Genomic DNA, 19,963 nt, shown 5'->3' on the forward strand with positions numbered 1-19,963 from the left:
GCGGGATGTATCTCCCAGAGTGCTAAGCAAGATTCAGAACTCATTAGAGTCAGTGGTATTGATTCCTGCAGGCTGTGGTTCAGCTCCTGTGTGCAGTAGGCCTGGAGTTAACGGCAACTGGAGATCCATTTACAGGAAGGAGAGGTTATTTAGGATAAAAGCAAAATAATTCACAGTCTGTTTCCTCCCCTCTTTGTGGAACAGATTTTGTTGGGGTGAGCTCACCCTAGGGCAGAGAGTCTGTTTCAAGACCTGCAAATGAGGAGTTGAACCTCAGGTGAAAAGCTCGGGCAAAGGTTAAGTGATAGGGGAAATCTCAGCTTTGTGCTTGGGAGAGCAAAGCCGCTACTGGATTCAGTCAGGCGGTGAGCCTGAGGAAGAGTAGACATGGATTTCAAGTCTTTCAGAGGGTGTTCTTGTTTGGACTTGCCTCGCAGTAAGGAGGGAGGGTTAAAAGGAAAAACAAACAACTATAATCGATTTGACTTTTTTTTCCATCTATTCCTAAAACCTGCCAGCAGTTGATTTTTAGCTTGGGAGGGTGCAAACATAAGCCAAGGTGCTTTTTGTGCCTTTTGCACAGGATGCCTCATAAATGACCGGAGCCAAACGAGGTTTGGTGGTGGGGTCTGTGTGCAACAGCTCAGAAGGGCTTTGCTTGCTTGTTTTCTTCCATGCAATGCCATTGCTGCGCACTTGTAACCACAAGGAGGCAATGCTCCCGGCCTGCCTGCCAGCTCCTGGATCACATCGCCTCTGCTTCTGCAACAAAGAGCTGGTGTGCCCTAGCATTTCCTTGCAAGTAAAATCGAAAAAAAAAAAAAACCCAAACAAACCAAATCCCTCCTCAATACTCCCGTTTCTGGGCTTCTCTTCACCATTAGAGGGTGTCTGCATTTAAGACCATGGGAGCTCTCAACCTGGATCTAACCTTGGGTCTGGTGCCATCCAGGGTGCATCAAAACCAGAGCAAGGAGCTTGGGGCTGTGTACTTGCTCTAGCTTCAGTCTCTCTGGTAAAGGAGGAGTAGTACCGGCTCTGGCTAGTGATCCAAGTGTATACCAGGTCTGTGTGGGGCAACCCAACTGCTGTGATTACCAGTGTGCAATAACGCCTTCACCTGGTGTCTGTATATTGCACGGCAAAGGTTTGCAAGCTCTGTTAATTTATAGGCTTTTTCCAGCTGAGTCTTAGACACCTGCATGCAAGTTGAAGAAAACCAAACCTGTTGTTTGGCCATATGCTTACCTTTGCAGATCCTTAAAAGCACCCCGCAAAGCCGATGGAATCTACGTACTGAAAATTGTGTTTTAAGGGCTTTCAATACCTGATTTTTCTTCATGTTAAGGGTATTTTTGTAACTGGATCACTTGGGAGTCACTTCAAGTGACTCTCAGTATGAACCTTGGTGTTTCACCATAGCTTCATCTCTTTCAAAGTGTTTGCTGTGTTGGCTCCCCTTTCTGAGAAAGGATACAGAGAAAGAGTATAAAAATGAGGCTTTTGCTCATGTGATGTAATCACTGAAGCCCATCTCTTTTCAGATAGTTCCTTGATTATAAGAAATCATGGGGGGGAGGGGCAATGGGGGAAGCACTTTCTTAAAGGTGTGCTTAAACTTGCTGGCTGACCTTTTGGGGATGCTTTCCTAACAAAGCTTGTTTTTTGAAGCACTGTGAGCTTAGCAGCTCCCTCTGACTTCCACCTTGATGCGACTGGAAAAATCCAGTCAAGAATTCAGGAAGCTTGAATTTGGCAACCTTTTTTTAAAATTATTAGCCACTGGACCGACTATTTCTTTTTCCACCAAATGAGGTCTCCTCCCGAGGCTTGTGCTATTCCTCCTGCAGCATCAGCATTCTCGTTGTTCTGTCAGCAGTTGTATGGCTGCAAGGGGAGAAATGTACCTGGGACAGTAATTTCTCCCCCAGGGTGTGAAGCCTGCTGTGTATTTATATTTACTGACCATCTTCAAGCATTTTCCCTGCCCCCTGTCCTCTTGCTGGGGCGGCATTTGCAGAAGGCAGAGACAGATGCTCTTAAATCATTTTTGCATGGCCTTTTTGCTGAAGTCTGTCCGTGTAACAGGAATAATAGCCATCACCGGTGACAAGCCCTTGAGGTGGCTTTTTATGTCTCTGAATTTAATTTCTTATTTGGAAAAAAAAAAAGAAGTCTTTTTTAGGACAGAAGGGGAAAAGGCGAGCTGTTCGCTTGTTTTCCTAGGCGTAAGTGAAGTGCTCTGGCTGTAATCGCTATGTGTCTCTGCAATGATAATGCTAAAAGATACACAGCTTTTCAGGGACCATACTGTTTCACTGCTATTTTAAATGAGACCAACAACTGGGGACCCCTTGGTCTCATAGGCTTGCTTCTGTATAATCCAGCAGGAAAAGCCTCTGTTCTGGCAGTAAAAATCCTAATTTTACATAACACAAAAGTGCATGAAAGCTATTGTCAGGGTTGAAAAAAAACATCCGGCATCTCTTTTGTGGGGAAAGCTGCAGAAGGCTTATCATGTGGCCCATTGTTCTTTATTTTGAATGCATCTGGAGGCTTGAGAAATAATTTCTCTGGTGAAAAATTCCTGCCATCCAACCCAAGACAGAAAAAAGTAGATGTAACTGCTCTCTTCAAATGCTTTTCCCATCCTGTGCTCTTGCCTCCTGCCCTCCCTGGCCGCACCCCTCTCTGAGCAGCCAAGGCCATGCGTTCACACAGAGTGATCAAGAGTTCCTGAAAATCAGGAAGGGTCCCTTGTGTGCACAGCGTGTCCCTATTGGTCTAACAGAAAATAATGTTTTGTCCTGGCCAGCTGAGCAGGCATAATTAATAGTACTCTGGATGAGTGCTTTTGTACCTAGGGGACTTCTTGCAGCACGGTCCTGCGATACCGATGCCAGTTTGTCCTCTGCGAAGCCCAGCAGCGGACGGTGGCTGTAGCCAGCCCAAAGGCACATGCCGTCAGGGCAGCGTGGAGTTGGTTTTGGGGTGCTGCTACACGTGGTGGGGCCGGAGGCTGCTCATCCCTCCCCAGCGCTCCCTGGGAGGGCTCCTGATGCAGCCGGCGACGGGCACCCGTGCTCCTGCTCACGCTGCTGGTGAGTTTGGTGGGATGGAGCGAATGGCGAAAGGAGAGATGGGGCAGGGCTCGTGATTGTGACATCTGAAGGAAGGAAGAGTAAAAGAGAGGAGGATGTAAAGGGAAAGAAAGAAAGGGAATAAATAGAGAACATTGCAAATAGGAAGGAACGGGCAGGCTGTCTTGCTTTTTCCCATCCTTTCCTTCCTCCACTTGGGATACTCTGCTTAATCCCCGCAAATACCAAATTCTGAGCCTTCCTCTCTTGTGACATTTGTCCCCCTTCTGCACTGTGCAAACCCATTTGTCCTCTAAATGTGTATTTGAATGCAAATGCCACCTCTACTAATTAAGCTGTAATTAATATTTGCAGCAACACTCACTCTGGCAACGCAAAGTTTCTGGGGTAACCTTTTTGATTTTAGTTGCATGTCTTGAACAGCCCTGCTCGAGGTCCTTGGCAGTTCATGCTCCTCCTGTTTGGATATAGCTGCTGTCGTTCCCCTACAGCACACCGAACACCTCGTGCAGGGGCAATCCTCTCGCAGCAGGGCTGCGCTGCAATCCAAGCCTGTGCTTGCAGCCTTTGCAGACACCCGGGGTAGCATTCAACTACCGCACTTGCATGCAGAGAACATGTTGCTGCTGTAGCTCTTGAGTGAGGAAAGCCTCAGGATTTGTGGAGCCTGGGCAGAAATGTCTCTCCTTCACTGCGCTGCTATCGGTGCCTGTGTTAGGTTGTTTAACGCTAGCTTGTGTCTGGTTTTGTGAGCTCCGTTGCCTCTCTGAAACCCAGTTATGTCTGCACTGCAATTCCTAGAGCTGCATTCTGCAGACACAGCAGAAATGGGCACAGGAAAAGTGCGTTAGGGTATGGATGTTTGGCTAAGCCTGTTGCAATCTATTCTTTATTCTAACATGGAAGCTCGTTGCAGGTGGAAGTTATTTCAGCAAGACTGTGAAGTGAACCCCTCATACCAGTTACTTACTGGCCTGGAAAAGTAAGACTGGGCAGGATTCTTGACTGGTGTAAATTAGCGTAGTTTATATGAAATCAATGGAGCTCTGCTAATTTACCCTGGCCAATTTACCATCACTAGAGCTGAGTGATTGATTCTTTTGTCTGCTTTGCTATACCCTCTCCTGGCTGAACCCACTGAAATCAATTTTTGTCACCCCTTCACAGCCTCCTGTGGGTTCCTGGTGGTTATGGTCACCGAGGGATTTGTAGGGAGACTTAGCTGAAAAATTTCCAAGCTCCCTTTGTGCTTGCGAGCTCTGCCTTTCCCGTCTCAGCTGCTTTCAGCTCCCAGTGCAGCCTTTGCGTTCTCTGCTGCCTTTCGTTGGTGATGCCAGGGCTGATTACATTTGCTGTCTTTGTCCTTTTGTGATGTTCCTTATGCCTGGAATATCCTCCTGGCACTGATTCAGGAGACCACTTTTTTCTACCACCCTCTGTGAAACTCATTTCCAGCACAAGATCCATTAGATGAGCTGATACAGAGAAGAAAAAAAAAAAAAAAAAAAAAAAAGCAGAGTGTTTCTACCGTGGCTTTCTCCATTGACTATGGATTTGATCCCTGGGCATCCTTTTTTTTTAACCTTCTTTTTGCTGCTTGACATTTCAGGCATTTCATGTGTTCAAATAGTGACTAGGATGCCGTGGGGACTACCTTTATGTACATCCCAAGTACCAATTTTAATACTAATCTCTGGGAAGTCTGCCTGCTGAGATGTGTTCATCCTGTAGATTTGGAAGCAGAGCTGTCTGTCTCATGGGGTGGAACATAGTCGTAATTATTCGGGAAAGTTTTTAAAGACCTAATTGTCTAAAAATGCGGGAATTTGCAGCATGGTGATTGCCAGGTAGTCTCAGATTACAAATCCATCCAGTCCAACATGTCCTGTTTCTCGCTGTAGCCAGTGCAAGGGTCAGAAGGAGGTACAGGAGATGCAGTAGGCATGGCGCTGCTCAGGTCTATGAATGTTTCATCCTAAGCCTGCAAAGAAAGAGATTGTTTTAAGCCCCAAAACATGATTTTTCCGTCTCTTTCCTATACTCTTTTACTGCTAAGTGTTTTACCTTCAGCTACTGTTGGCAATGTGCACATCTCATTTGCTCTTTGAAGCTGGCTGTGTGGGGGGCTTAGAGTTTGTAGGTCACTGGAGAATTTTGTGTGCAAGCAGGTGGTGAGTTTTAGCCATCCCGTGGCTTCTAGCACATAAGCATAGAAACCAACTCAGCCACGGCAGATTTAGTGCCAAGACTGGGGGTCACCGTTTTGCTATCATCAGTAACCTGGACAGCATGCTGCAGCTGGGACTCGGTCTCAGGTCTTTCTCAAGAGCTATCGATGCTCAGTTGGGTAATGAAGGCAAAGGAAACCACGATGTCAGTGCCAGTGATAAATTTTTCTTTTCTGTTCTCTCTCTGCAAGGAATGAAGAAAGGCATGTCTTGGGAAGCCAAGAGTCTCATTTTCATTTAAAAGTGAGCATGACTAATCCACGTGGAAACATGGCTGTGTTACAACCATTTTGTGGGACTACAAAGTCCAGCTTTGAACCTGAAGGAAACCTTTCTCCTTGGTAGGAGAAACACATTTTGTTTATCTCTTCTGTCAATCTGAAAGCCACTCTTGAGTGAGAGACTCTTCATTATTAATAATCCCAGGAAGTAGTATTTTAAATTTTTATGTTTTGTGCTTTGCAGCACCTGAACCACAATATATTACATGCACCGTGGCGGTGAAGTGGGAATTACAGCAGGGCTGCATGTCCTTTTCCAAATGAATAATTTAAAGTTTTCACAATGCCAGTTATGTTAAATATTATTACTCATTTCTTCAGGGAAAACCATAGAGCTCCAACGCAAATATAAAGTGGCAATAAATGATGTTACATTTAGCCACTCTGAGACAAGACTCAGAATTCGTATCAGTTCATTTTCTGAAACACTTACTTCATCCCATTGCAGGAAAATTCTTTTTAAGGTTCCATGCTTAATGTGATATTTTTCCATTTGTCACATTTCACGTCTACTCTGCTTCTTCCTCCTGAAAGCAAATGCTTTTAATATAGTCCACTTGGTAAGGAGCTTGCTTGCTTTTTTCTTTCAGCACCCAAAGTCCCTAGATTTCCCAGCACTCTCCTACCATTTACTTTATCGAGGTTGTCGATGATGGGTTTCCTGCTGGCGTACGCAGGCTCTCATCTGACCTTTCTCATCTCAGCACAGCTGTAATTTTCCAAAGTATCACTACAGAGAAGGTGCCTGGTCCTGCATTCATTCAAGCTGAGGAAAGGTTTCCTATTAAGTCTGGTGGCATCACTAGCATTAAGCCTAGAATAATAAGTGCATTTAGGTTTAGGACTCGATAAATGTATTAGCAAACAGCATCATTAGAAGAACCTTGCTTGTGCAGAGCAGCATGGTAGATATGGTTTGTTGTCCTGTTGTGTTTGGGTTTTTGTAACTTTTACAGGCTATTCTCTATAGTCTGCTACTGAGCTCTGGCAGAAAAGCTTATGGGGGATTGGAATGAGGAACCAGAAGATGCAAGAAAGAGAACAGAAAGTAAAAACCTTTCAAGACATGAAGAGTGTTACTACATCTGCTAACCTAGGATGACAGAGGACAACAGTTCTGCGGAGAGCAGCCATTTTCCACAGAGCATCTGACTTCCTACCCAGCCCAGCCGTATCTCTTGCTAGGCCCTAATCCCAAAAATGTTATATTTATATGGAGAATGTGCTGGAGCTCCTATTATTGCTCGACTAATGACAACCTGGGAAAACATGGTGCACTGTTAAGGAGGAGCAAGCCCTGGTCTGTCTTCCTGGCTCAACCACCAGCTGCTGGTGTGACTCAGCACCTTACTGAGCTGCTTTTTTTTCTCTTTTTTTTTCTTGCTCCTCCATCAGTAATATGGGGATACTGGGATCATGGTGGTATGTAAAGCGCTTTGAGCGGTCTTGCTGAAAATGGCGCGGGATCCCTGAGCACTGGTGTTACAACTGGCTGTGGGTGAAGGCAGCTCAAGCTCTGATCTGGCCAAAGCACTTAGATGCACACTTAACTTTAAATATCTGACTAATCCTGCTGATCTTAATAGGACTTCTTCCATGCTTAAGTGCTTCGCTGAATTAGAAGTTAATGAGTTCAAATACTAGATAAACTTAGTTTTGGAGGAAGCTGCAAGGACTGGCCGTATGCATTCCTGTGATTAGACAAGTCCTTTTGCTGCTCTGTGGAAGCCCTTTTCCATTTTCTTGCATTCTTACAGTCAGTCTAGAAACTTCAGCTAGGAAGCAACTTTCAAAGAACTGTTTTATTTTGGATGTAAAATGGAGAAAGTCCCAGGTAATTTATTTGTGTTCCCTTTATTGCATCTGCCATAAACAGTCTCTCTGCAGTTTAAAGGTGGAAGGTCTCTGGGACATAGTGTGAAAAATTTAAGAACAGGTTTCAGCAGCAGCATAATTTGCAGGGAGATCCCCTGAGCTAGTATTCTTCCAGACTCCATCCACAGTGCTGGCTTTAAAGCGAAGCGCTATAGATAGGCTGGACTGAGCTGGCAGGGAGGCTGCTCTCTTTGGTGGACGATCATGACACACAAAGTGAGGCATAGGCATAAACCGGTGCTGGATCAGGGCTTAGATAACGAAACACAAAGGCTGACAAGTGTCCAGAAAAGTTCCAAGGGTATTTATCTGCCAAAGGTATTTATCTGGTGTATCTCTTGCGAAGGCTTAGACAATCCAAAAGCTGATGGGATTGTTCTTGCTTTTTAATATTCATTTGCAGGTGTGCAGGTTGCTTCATGAGATTAATAGTAATAGTCATAATAATTCTCTGCCCCAGTAAGCTCACAGTTAGGGATGCCAACCTAAACCAGCCGGACCTTTCTCACCATGAGAGGTATGAGTGAAGCCTTAGGGAGCGTGCAGGGGGAGGTGAGAGCCGAAGGGGGCAAGTGCAGAGAGTGGGCAGAATGGTGTGGCTGCACTGGGGATGAGAGGGGGCCAACTGTCTTTTTGGGGAGTATTCAGGAGACTACTTGGCCATTTAAGCACTGGTTTGATTGTTTGCATTTATTGTCTGTCCTCATGAGGCCAGAGCACAGCCAAGCAGTGCTGCCAGCTCTGGAAATTACCCCCTTATTACAACAGTTTATTCCCACCGCAACAGCATTGCAGAGAACGGAATGAGGAGATGGGCATTTCCTTCACTTCAGTTTGCTTTGAATTGCAACCTACACAAGACCCCGATTTTATACTCCCTTTCGCCGATTTTAGTCGAGAACAACTCTTCTGAAGCTGCAAAACAGACAAGAAGAGGGAGTGGGGATAATTCTGCTTGCTGGGGTTTGTAATAAACGCCAGTAGCTCTCCCAGGAAAGCTGTCGTGGTGTGAGATGAATGTACCTTGTTTGCACTGAAACAGTGGGATCCTGGGCTCTGGTGGAACTGCTCTGGGGCAGCCGGTGATGAATGAACGCTGATCATTGCGCTGACTGTGGAGGCAGTGGGGGTTTTATTACTGTACATCCAACAGCAATTTGGTTAGAATTTCTGGAAGACTTCACTGCCAGGAGTTTTTTCTCGATGACAAAATGGAAAGAAAAGGTGAAACAGGAGTGATGGCAGGGAACAGGGCAAAGCAAATCTTCTTTTCCACCCAACCCAAATCAAAAAACTGGAAAATGAAAACAGAATAAACAACCTAAATAGCAAACCCCAATAATGCTAAAAACACAGAAAAAAATCTTTATAAGATTAATTATTCCTTTCCTAAATTTGCACTTAGATTAATACTCAGTGCTTTAGAAAAGTTCTTTTGGGTTTTGACCAGCTCTCATATAGACTTGTTTCAGAGGCACTCGTGACTGACACGTGCATGGGAGGCTGTCAGCGTAGCAAATGCTCTGCTAAAAACTCCGTGTGGGGTGTGTGTGTGTGTGTGTATCCGTGTATCATCATCTGACAGCGTTCACTCCCGTCTCTGGATGCTGCTCAGGTAGCCCGGGCTGGGGTGGTCTCCCTAATGCAGGAGGCTCAAGGAGTGTGATGAACACAACTCAATTTCCAGAAGCCTTTGCGTGGGCTTTGTGATGGCAGCTTGTTGGATGGAGAGGGGGTGAACGTTGCTGCAAAAGTGGGATCTGTGCTCAGGCTTATTTATTTAGACCGTAGGTGACTGAACAAGAGGTAGCTCTTTTCTTCTAAATGCGCACCCCGTGCCCTCAGCAAAATTGCATTTTTATTGCTACTGCCACAATATTGAATGCTACCCCCACACTACAGGTTTTCAGTTTCCTGTTTGTCCTTTGTAATTTTATTTCTGTCCTCTCCTTTAAAGAGGAGACCTTACTGACTGCCCTATCGTTCTTCTGCTGAGTAATTCCACCAGGCGTCTGACAAAGATACTACTTCTGGAGAGCAGATATTTAGCTTTTGCAATGCCAAAAGGCATTAAGTAAAGGTACTTCTTACCTCCTCTACTAAAGCTTTTCGATATCTCCGCAAATTTCTCCGCAAAACACTGACCAGCAGGATGACTGCGGCTCTGCATGCACACACATTTCACTGCTGGCACAGTCAGCAAATTGGGTTTCAAGTAGCTTCTGATCTGGCTGGGGACTGAGCTTGCTTATTTATTCACAGACGTGATAGACGTTGCTCCTGGACTTGAATCTGATGCCTTGTGAAGGGCTGTGTGGGTTTATTTTCAGTCTCATGCTGTATGCCTGTAGACAGCATAATTCAAACTTTCCTATGAATAGGCTACTGGTTGAATGTAATGACAGTTAAAAAACACCTGTAAGAAAACTGGCATTAATGACAAAGAGTGGAAGAAAGTATAAATTATATGTAGAAACAAGTAAGGCTTTTAATTCTGTTTTTCTTCTATTCTGGCTTCATGGTCCTTCATTAAGACCTAATGTTAGAGTTTATGGAAGAGCCTTCATATATATTTGAAGGTTTTATCTGAAACTAAGATTTACATCAAGCAGGAAACATGAATTTGGGAGAATTGGATGTTGTAGCTGGTAGGTTTGAATGAGTGCGATTTCTAAACACTGGTTGGCAGGTGTTGATGGCTGAAGTTCTGTAATTTACTGTACTGGGTTCACAAAAGGCCAGCAAGGAGGCTGGAAGCCTAGGGGCCAGCTGCACGGAGTCCCGAGTGCAGTTGCCTCCTTTTGAGTGAGAAAATGAGTTTATTGCTTGGTTGTAACCCAGAGCTAACCTGGGCCAGCTTGTCCTGGCTGGGGAGGGAGCTTTGCTTCATTCGCTCCGCAGTGCTGGGCTGTGTTTCAGAGCATGGTCAAGCTTGTCCCCGCGTGTCATTGCCCATCATCTATGTTCTGCCATCAGAAATCCTGAGTTCCAAAATGCTAATATAAATATATTTGGTGGCTTTTTGTCCCCTCTTCTTCCCAAGTCTTAATGTTGCAAATGCTACTGTAATAAATATTATTGAAAGGGATTCACTGAAGGCCATAAATATTCATCAGTCTTTAATGATTTGCATTTGAATCCAGAAAATTGGCTTATGACTGCACGCTGATTTTCTCTCGCTCTGATTTTCACATGGCATTAAGTGCAGGAGGATTAAATACCTGGGGTTTTCTCTGGTCCAAACCAGACTTTGCTATCTTCATTTGGAAGTAAGTTCTTCATTAGCTGGTAACTGAACCTTGTGCATCACTTAATCTTTTTCAATCCTTCAAGACTTTTTATTTCTAACAAAGAGCTTTAGGATCACTCTTGTCACTCTCAGATGAACCAGTCACCGCTCCTGGAGCATTTGATTTTCACCTTGGCAAGGCTGACAGCTGCATAGTCCTGCAATTCAGAATGGGAGGCCAAAAAGTAGAAGCGTTGGCCTTGGGATCGAGAGCTTCAATGTTCTTTCTATCCTTTTGTGTTTAACCTATCTGAACCTGGTAAACCACACCAAATTGCTGCATGCTTTGTGGACCTCGTCCCTGGGCTGGGAATCCCGTGCGGTGGTAGGGTGTGCTCACAACCACAGTCCCCCTCTCCAGGGATGAGCTCCAGCTCTCAGCCAGTGCTGAAGACAGGACCATTTTGTCTTCTCTTGCATTTTCCAGCTGGATGAAGGTAGTGTAGCTACACTGGGATGCTCTCGCACGGCTGTTTTGCTGCATAGGGTCATGGATAGGTAGTCCTTTAAGATTCTCATGCCTAATGGGATGGATACGCTCACTCCTCTGAAGGGCTGTTCATTTCAGAGTACAGCACCAACCCTGGTCCCCTCTGGGAGCAGTTGGCATTAGGTGTTACCATTTCTGTGTTTGCAGTGGGTGGATTTTACCCCAAATATTTCGGTTCATTCTGGTTTACAATTAAATTCAACGTAGATTGACAATGCAATTTTGGTAATTTGACTGTACCCTTTTAAAAGCCACTTACGGCTTCTCCATTGGCATAAGACACCTCATTTTTATAAGATTAGCAGGACCTGGATTAGTCAGCAGATGACACAGAGATCTTCTGGGGAAACCCCAAGGTGATAGGATGAGATTAATATTGATAATCTGGAGCCTGAATAAATGACACGCCAAATGGCCTAAATTTAAATTGGCTTTGTGGAACTTGTTAGGACAGAGCTTTTAATAAGTGAGGCTCTTCTTTAGGATGGGCTGTTATTCTGCGTGTTCTGCTTGTTGACTATGATATAAAAAATTATATGCCTGGTCCTAAATAAAACTGGGTGTTAAACATTTTGCTGTCAGCTATTTTAAGACTCGGTGTGATAAGCTCGCTGTCCTGGGTCTGTGCATCTTCCTGACTATTTATCTGTCTCTCTCAGTTCCTGAGTGTGTGATGAGTTTGCGTTACTTTACGGTTCTAAGAGACTTGCGGAGATCCAGGGGCTGGTTTATACAGAACAGCTTAGATAACAAAGCAGATGTATGCTGTGTGCAGAAACCTTAAAAGTGTTGATATTTTCCAGGTAATCGTGAAAACAAGAACAGAATATCAGCCTGACCAGAAGAACAAAGGAAAACTCAGAGTGCCCAAAATTGCTGAATTCACAGTCAGTTTCACTGATGGTGTAACAGAAAGACTAAAGGTAAGAGATGGTTCTTCTGCTGCCTTCTGATGCAAATGCCATTCATTTTAAAATAACTGAATCAAAGTGACAGTAAAGACATAACAAATTTAACACTCCACTCATCACTAGGGTCAAAGAGAGGTTTATCTGCATGAGTATAAAGGTTGGGGTTTTTTTTTAGGACGGGCATGAAACTAACTAGATCTAAAGTAGGAAGTGTTTTTCTTTTCCCAGGAAAAATTATTAAGACGTTTTCCAGCCCAAACTGAAAGTAAAACATGTTTGAAGCTTTTTTCTTCTCAAACATTTGTGTTTAAAAAGAAAAAAGAAATCACAGTGAAGATTGAGTGAAACAATTTGTTTCATCTTTTAGATATTCCTTTGTCTTGTAGTAAAGCAACCCTTTCCATATTTAAAATATTTTATTATTATATAATTATATTATTGTAGATAATTTCAAACTGGATAAAAGAAGATATATTAGATAAGTATCCAAGGATATCCTGTCCTGTAAGCAGATTTGGTTCACGGGAATTGGAATTTTCCAATGAAAAATGTTGCCTTGAGAAATTCTCAACAGGCTCTACTCAAACATGGAAAGAAACTCATGAATTATTGAGTACCCTCAGTTCCTGTTGACTGCAGCACATTAGAATGGCTCGGCTCCTCCTAAAATTAGACTTCAAGCGTGTAGCTGCTAGTATTTTCTCCCTTTTCATTGAGAAGATATGGTGCTTCTCCTAAACCACAGAGCATGTGAGCGATAAAAATGTGAGATCTGATTTCACGTTTCCAAAGCTAGAGGAAATATCAATGATCTGAGTAGAAAACAGAGAATGAGCAGTGCCTAGCGATTATCCCGCTCCTTGAAGAGCTAGGATTGGGCTTACACATTTTTGTGAAAGGGTATCATCCTTGGCAATTAACAGGAATTGACTCAGGGGACTGAACAGTCTGTCATTTGGCCCAGTTGTTCTTAGTTTTGCAAGAAATAGAAAAGTTTATTATAATTATTTCCTAGTAATTTAGAAGAAAACTATCACTTTTAAAATTGGAATGTGATCCAGGAAAAATTGTTACCATTCATCCTTGATAAACTTCAAGATAAGGCTTGTTCAACTTATTGAAAGGAGAAATGTTTAGCTGCTCTCTTCCGAAGCACTGCAGAATGGCTCTGTTTCTGCTTTTTCCAGAAATTCACTAACATGTATTTCACAAGGACAATTCTGTTGCTTTCATCCAGGGTATTTAAAGCCATAATTTATTCTTCAGAGGTCTGTGAATAAATGTTTATAGCTTCTTGGGGTTTTTTTTTTCAGTGGACATCACCTACTTTGATCTAAATTACTTACCAGGGGCTTACATGCTGTGGATTTTGACCAAGTTCTTCACTGATCTTATTGGGTGCATAGTACCTATTTACCACCAATAGTGACTCTGAGTTGGTACCACTAGTAAAGTAAACAGCGAATTAGCCAGAGTTCAATCCCCAGTCTTGGAAACCGCAGCAGGCATTTTCCAGTGAACAGCATACAAATCAGAACCAGACCCAACATGCCTGAGAAACAACAGTAAATGCAGAGCCTCCTGGAAGTGATGTGGTGGCTTGTGACCTGCAATAAATGGCATTATCATTGATGTTGTAAGTAACGATGCTCACTGGGTATTTAAAACCTAATCCTGCAGCCCTGAACAGTGTTACAGTCAGTGTAAGACCAAGTTTTAATCCCATCAAAAGATCTGGCCCTGTTATTTAAAAGAGCAATCAAGAGCGTCTCATCCTTACACGCTGTACCTGCTGGAGGCCCATAAGTTAGATATATAGCTCATCCACTGCTGTGGATAAATCTCATTTCATCTAGTCCTTCTATAGAGCGTCTTATTTTTCCCGTTCTTCAAACACCCAACTTGCTGTTGCATTCAAACCTCTCCTTTTGATGTATTTTTTTCCTCTCCCCTTCCTGTTTTCAGTGTGGTTCTCCCATTGCTCTCACCCCTGTGCGCACGAGGGGCGGCCGGGGGCTCCAGCGGTGTGCACAGCACCGACAGAGGCTTGGGCTGCCTTCCCCTCTGCTGCACGGCGGGGACGGCCGTGGGAGCTGTGCCTCTTCCCATGCAGCCTGGCAGCATGACAGTTTCATTTTTAAGCTATTTCCTTTCCCTGAAGTCCATATTATTTCCATTCTCTGCTCTTCAATGTCAACTTATTAATCACTCAGCCTCTCGTCTAATACTGGATAAGACTATAAGCCTCTCCCTGTCTGCTTTTCATAAGGCTTCCATGTATTGTCTTAAGTTTGTAGTATTATCTCCTGACAAAAATGAGCTGAGATAATAGGTAATATTTTGTTACCTTTTGTACTTTTTTTTATTGCACCACATTTCTGTACCAGTGCATTTTTTTAGTGAAGTTATTAAAAATACTGGCCTCTGGTTATAAGCAGGCCTATTATCTGGTACTGATGAAATCATTTTACATTTGTTTTTTGTAAAAGGAAATCATAGTAAATACTTAAATTTTATTATCTCAGTTTGGCTACACTTTTAAAAGCTTAAAAAAAGAGAATATAAATGAGATCATCATATTTTATTTTGCTGGCTGGTTGCTTTGTGTAGCCTTCCAGTATGTGGTGTGTTGGAAATATCATCCACAACTTCTTGCTAACACGCTGGTTAAAATTAAAGTATTCATCTATACTTGAGCCAGGCTGTTGGTAGCAATGCACTGGCAGAAGCAAGTAATTCATCCCATTGATTTCTGCAAGAGAAATGATGGAGGGAAAGGCCAATAGTCCATCCAAGTGTAGATGGTCCATTGGTTTAGTGCACTGCAAAGATGTGAGCTGTATGGGAAATGCACGTACAACTAGTGTGAGACCACAGCAATGCTTGAATTCAAGGCTTTTCATAGGGAGCCGTTTTGCTACTATAGCCCTACCAATCTGAGTGTGAGGAACAATATCTCTCAGCACATCGTATCTGTATGTTGGGGAAAGAGACAGGACACTAAAAGAATGCAAAGAAATAGCCAAGAGGTCCTCTCCTATCTGCTACTGCGCTACTTTGGCATCCTGGAGAATACAAAGTAAGATGTCTTGTCTTTTATTTTTCACCAAAACGACAGAATTATCATCAATTCAAACAGAAGTATGGCAAAGTGAATAGCATTAATGAGTGTGTGTGGAAAAATTCAGTCTATGAAGTGCTTTTCTTTCCTCTGTGCTTATGGTCATTTGGTATGGGAACGTTCTCTGGGAAGAAGGCAGCTCTTCCCAAGTTCTTGTTTTTTTTCTGAGTCATGTTAGCTGCATTATACAGAAGAGCAGGATCTCTGGGGGAAATTTTGGGACCATATGAACATTGCAGTCAAATCTACAGATGCCCTTTATTCTGCCTTTTGGGTATATTTTATTGAAGAGGCTAATGAATTATTAGACAACTTTCTCGCATGAGCAAGCCAAAGCCAGAATTTAAGCTTATGCATGCATATTTTTCATCCATCCAGAATAGCACAGATCTGAGCTCTTTAATTATCGTAAAGAAGAGACTGTCCCTAGGCAACAGTTCTTATTTCACTCTACCTCTTCCAGGAATTTTAGATAGCTTCTGCAACTTGTCACATCTCCTAATAGATGAGATTATGATTCTCTATAGCTCAGCACACAGTGTCCTGGAAGTTTGACCAATTAGGCTTATTCTTCAGCTGGATGAGTCACCCCATACATACTTTATAACAAATGCTTAAATAGTTGTGTGTAGATGGGTTACAAGAAAAAAATGTTAAAATAGCATTATGGTTGAGCCATCCATACATAAAAGAAATTTCTTTTATCATTTTACTCCTCCACAGAGAAGCATGACAACATTTTTTCTAATCGGCTGGCATTGCTTCCTCTGGACTGTTTATGCCTTTGGAACGTGTCCCTCTAGGAAGTTTTTGAGCTGCAAAGATCTGATGTTGCAGTAACGATGTATACGAAGGTTTCTCAGTCTGGAGGGAAGTGGTGTCTGGTGTTTGCCTTCCATTTTGCATGCTTTGAAGGTATCTCACGTTACCATGCTTTGCCATCCAGTGATGACACGGAGGTGCATTAGAAAAGGTCTGCAAATGTGATGACTCTCTATCACGTTCCTCTGTGGGACAACAGATCTAACCTTTTGCATTTGAGGTGGGGCTTACTGCATCTTTTTGCCAGTGATATCCTATGTTACAGCTTTTAACAATAATCTCTTATATGCAAGTATCCATTCCTGTGAGTTTCTGCCCTTACTTCTTTCTGTCAATACTGAAATGAGATCAAATGCTCTTTTGCTTTTCAAGCAGATTGTCCATTGAATGAAGTCTTGTTACTTATGGAGGACAGGGTTTCCAGTGACTCCTTTTGTCTTCCAACCAGTCCAGATAACACAGAAATCAACCAGAAGCATTTATAAGGTGAAGACTGTCACGTAGCTGAAGCTTGTGTTCAAGACATTAGCACCCCGCTCAAGAAGAAACAAACTGGAGAATAGTTGCTGATGGATTTTGTACTTGATCCAGTCAGACCCCGGGAGTGTAGATAGACCTGTGCTAGCCCTGAGTTTGCCCAGATTTTTATAGCTCCAAATAACACCAGAAAAGGTACTGGAGTGGTCTTTCAGTGCAGGCTTACAACACAGAGCGTTGGGTTTACACACGTAACTGCCTGTAGGTTACTGGTTTTGCACAAATTGCTCTCTTTAGTACACAAGTAAGTTCACGTGCAACCAGTTTGACCTCTGCTATTGCTAAATTCATTACTGCCTTTTCAGGGAGACAATGATTTAATGACTATTAGTTGGGTGATAGTTCCCCGCCATCGTTATCTGACTTCTCAAGTTTTCCACAGTTTTTTCATTTTCTTGGATCATTTTCTTAAGAAAGTTGAAGTTACCAGTCTTTCAGAATTGGAATAATTAAACTATGTACTTGTCTTTAACAGAACAAGTTGGGAGTGGGTGTATGGGGGAGAAATTGAGATATTTAAGATATTTTCTTATGAGCAATTTATCTACCTGGAAAAATCATCTGCAAGTATTGATCATTAAATTGCTGAAGAAGACTGGGAACTTCACTCTTCTTGCTACATGTTGGCAAGATCCATTTTCACAGTCACTATGTCATCCGTTGTTGTTGAGTATGCAGTGACAATATATTTCTTATCATTACATCAACACTCTCCTCCCTCCACCCCGAAACTGCTCTGATAGATGCGGATCCAGTAACTTTTCATCAGGTTCTTAAAATATAGTGGAACCCATTCAAATGTTTCTGTTATTGAAACACTCATACTGAAACAATTATTTTCCTCTGACTTAATGCGAAAGACTTAGAATAAAATTGGTTTGTCTCTCAGCCACACCCTACGAAACAGACATTGATGCAATAATTGTTCATTACCAAAACCAAGCCAGTATCTCAAATGCTGGGCTCCTAATTAAGAGAGGTTTTTTATGGGCCGGGGCCAGGGCTTGATTTGCTGTTAATAACAGCTTTGTGAAATGGAAGATGCTTCCCCTGCTTGCACCACTAGAACCTGACCCATTGAACCCCCAGGGTGTTCAGCTAGATCTTGTAGTGGAAGGATCCTCATCTGACAGACATTGCAGCTCAGAGGAAAGGAGAGTTCCGGGCTTCTGTGCTTGTGGAGGGAGGAGGGGAGCAGGTTGTAATCACTTTCTGTAGGCAAGATCTGCTGAGAAGTAAGAGCAAGGTGTCTTGTACAGTGTGGTGCAGGAATTGCCGTGTGGCCCCTGGACTGCCGAATGACCGCACCGTGAGCGTAGCTTTGAGAAATGCCTCGTTTCCCTGAATGCATACATACCTGCCTGCCCTGCCCTTGTTTTTAAAGGGCACATCACCATTATTTCCCTGAATGCATACATACCTGCCTGCCCACCCTGCCCTTGTTTTTAAAGGGCACATCACCATTGCAGCTCTCTAGGTGGCAACTCTCCCTTGCTCTGCTGCACACACATCCAGCCCCAAATGTGGCATTCCTCTCTTTCTGCTCCCCCCGCTCCCCCTTCCCAAACTCCCCTTCCATCCCATGGTTCCTGCAAACTTCTCCGTAGGATGCTCTGCTTTCGCCTGTAGGCTATTGCTTTATGCTGACAGTTCTTCCTCTAACCTGCAAAGGAATGAGTCCCAGAAAAAATGGCATGGGGCTTTTCATTGTGCCCATTCAATAGCTAAATAAATGTAAAGATTCCTTTAATTGTTACGTTACCACAGGGCAGGAGTAACTCATAAAGGACTCCTCTGAGTGTGAGCAGGACAATTTTCCTTACTGCTTTTTAATACTAACAATAACAATGTTACCATGGTGACTGCCACATTGCATCGGTTATCTGGAAGATGCAGAGTGGCTGCCGAAAGATCCCATTACACTGACTAATGTGAGTGGTGCTCGAGGGAGGGAACACGCTCTAATACACATAGATTTTTTTTTTTCTCACTTTGGTGATAATTGCTAATGTGGCCGAGATGTTGTTCCCAGGCTGCGCAGTGTTCAGATGGGCTGTGTGATGCAGGAGAACAAGGGACAAAGCGGAGGAAGATCAGGAAGGTGGCAGGCACAGGGCAGCCGTGGCAATAGCGTTCAGGCACCTTCTTGCACTGGCAGCAGCGTCGGGGATGGTGTTCTCCTGTTGAGTCTTGCGTTCAAAGAGGGGCTTGGAGAGGTGTCACTATGTAGGGGTTGATTTCCATCCCCAGGGACTGATTCGGAGGCTTATTCACTCCCTTTGGGAGTTCTCAACTATCACCAGGCAATCTCCTTCCCAGCGGGCACAGAAGCAGGGGGCTTGTTGTTTTTGCAGGGGTGTCAGGCAGCCCTCACTTCACCTAAGTCTTCTCCAGACAGTGATGGAGTGGCTTGTCTCTGGATCCACACTTTGCCTTGTCTTTGGAGGTCGAATATTTTCCACTGCAATGCAGAGGGTCACGGTTTCTCCTTTCTCACAAATCACTGCCCAGCCCTGGCTGACCTCACATCTGCTTACATCTGATGCAAACTCGCGCCTGTGTGGATTCAGACCCTCACTTGTGTGCATGAAAGGAACTGAGAAATGTTGCTCATCACCTCTCTGCCTGAGCTCAGAAAACATTCTTCTCTGGCTGTAATGGAAGAGAAGAGGATAGGTCATAGGTGTCCTGGCTGGTCTCACAGCTTGCATGGAGACAGATTGATGGAGCCATTTGTGGTCATCAGTGACAATTCGGAGCTGTGAGGATGAACCGAATGTGGATCTGTAGCCCAGCTGCCAGAAAACAGGTATTTCTGATCACATCCCCAGGTATGGTACTATAAACCCTGCAAGCTTTCCCCTGTCTGGGTAAGAGCCAGGAAGAGTTTCCATGTCTAAAACACACACAGGAAAAGTGTATTTTTATTTAACTGCAGTGCTCTATATGACCGGTTTAGGGACCACCTAGCAAAGCAAAAAAAAAAAAGACAGACATGGCTTTTATATGAAGCGGATCATTCCTTAAAGTGTATCCTTGCTTTATATTCTTTTTTACAAACACACACACACACACACACACACACACACACTTTTTTTCAAAGTCAGAAAAATCACCTCAAATATATTTTTGCCATCTGCAAGCACTGACACAGTAATCGGCTGAAGAGATTTGTTGAGGGTTATTTTTTTCCTGTAACTGATTTTTGGAGAGAAGAAGAAAGTTAATTGCTATGCAGAAAATGTCTAAAACTGGAAGTCACAGAGAATATTCACATGACTGAGGGCTTGTGGGGTAGACCTGCTGAA

The 19,963-nt window shown here is 43.5% G+C and overlaps 1 protein-coding gene across 2 annotated transcripts in view; it reads left to right on the forward strand.

Moving 5' to 3' along the window:
* Window positions 1-19,963, forward strand: part of NSG2 (neuronal vesicle trafficking associated 2) — a 35,683-nt gene that overhangs the window by 2,133 nt on the left and 13,587 nt on the right. The window contains exon 2 of one of the 2 annotated variants that reach the window (XM_009647095.2): window positions 12,068-12,187. In XM_009647095.2, coding sequence (XP_009645390.1) covers window positions 12,068-12,187 — 120 coding nt within the window. The remainder of the gene's footprint in view (window positions 1-12,067; window positions 12,188-19,963) is intronic. The other variant, XM_009647096.2, reaches the window with a different exon arrangement.

This window comes from Egretta garzetta, unplaced genomic scaffold, assembly GCF_000687185.1.
Source record: "Egretta garzetta isolate BGI_Z169 unplaced genomic scaffold, ASM68718v1 scaffold209, whole genome shotgun sequence".
Lineage (NCBI taxonomy): Eukaryota > Metazoa > Chordata > Aves > Pelecaniformes > Ardeidae > Egretta > Egretta garzetta.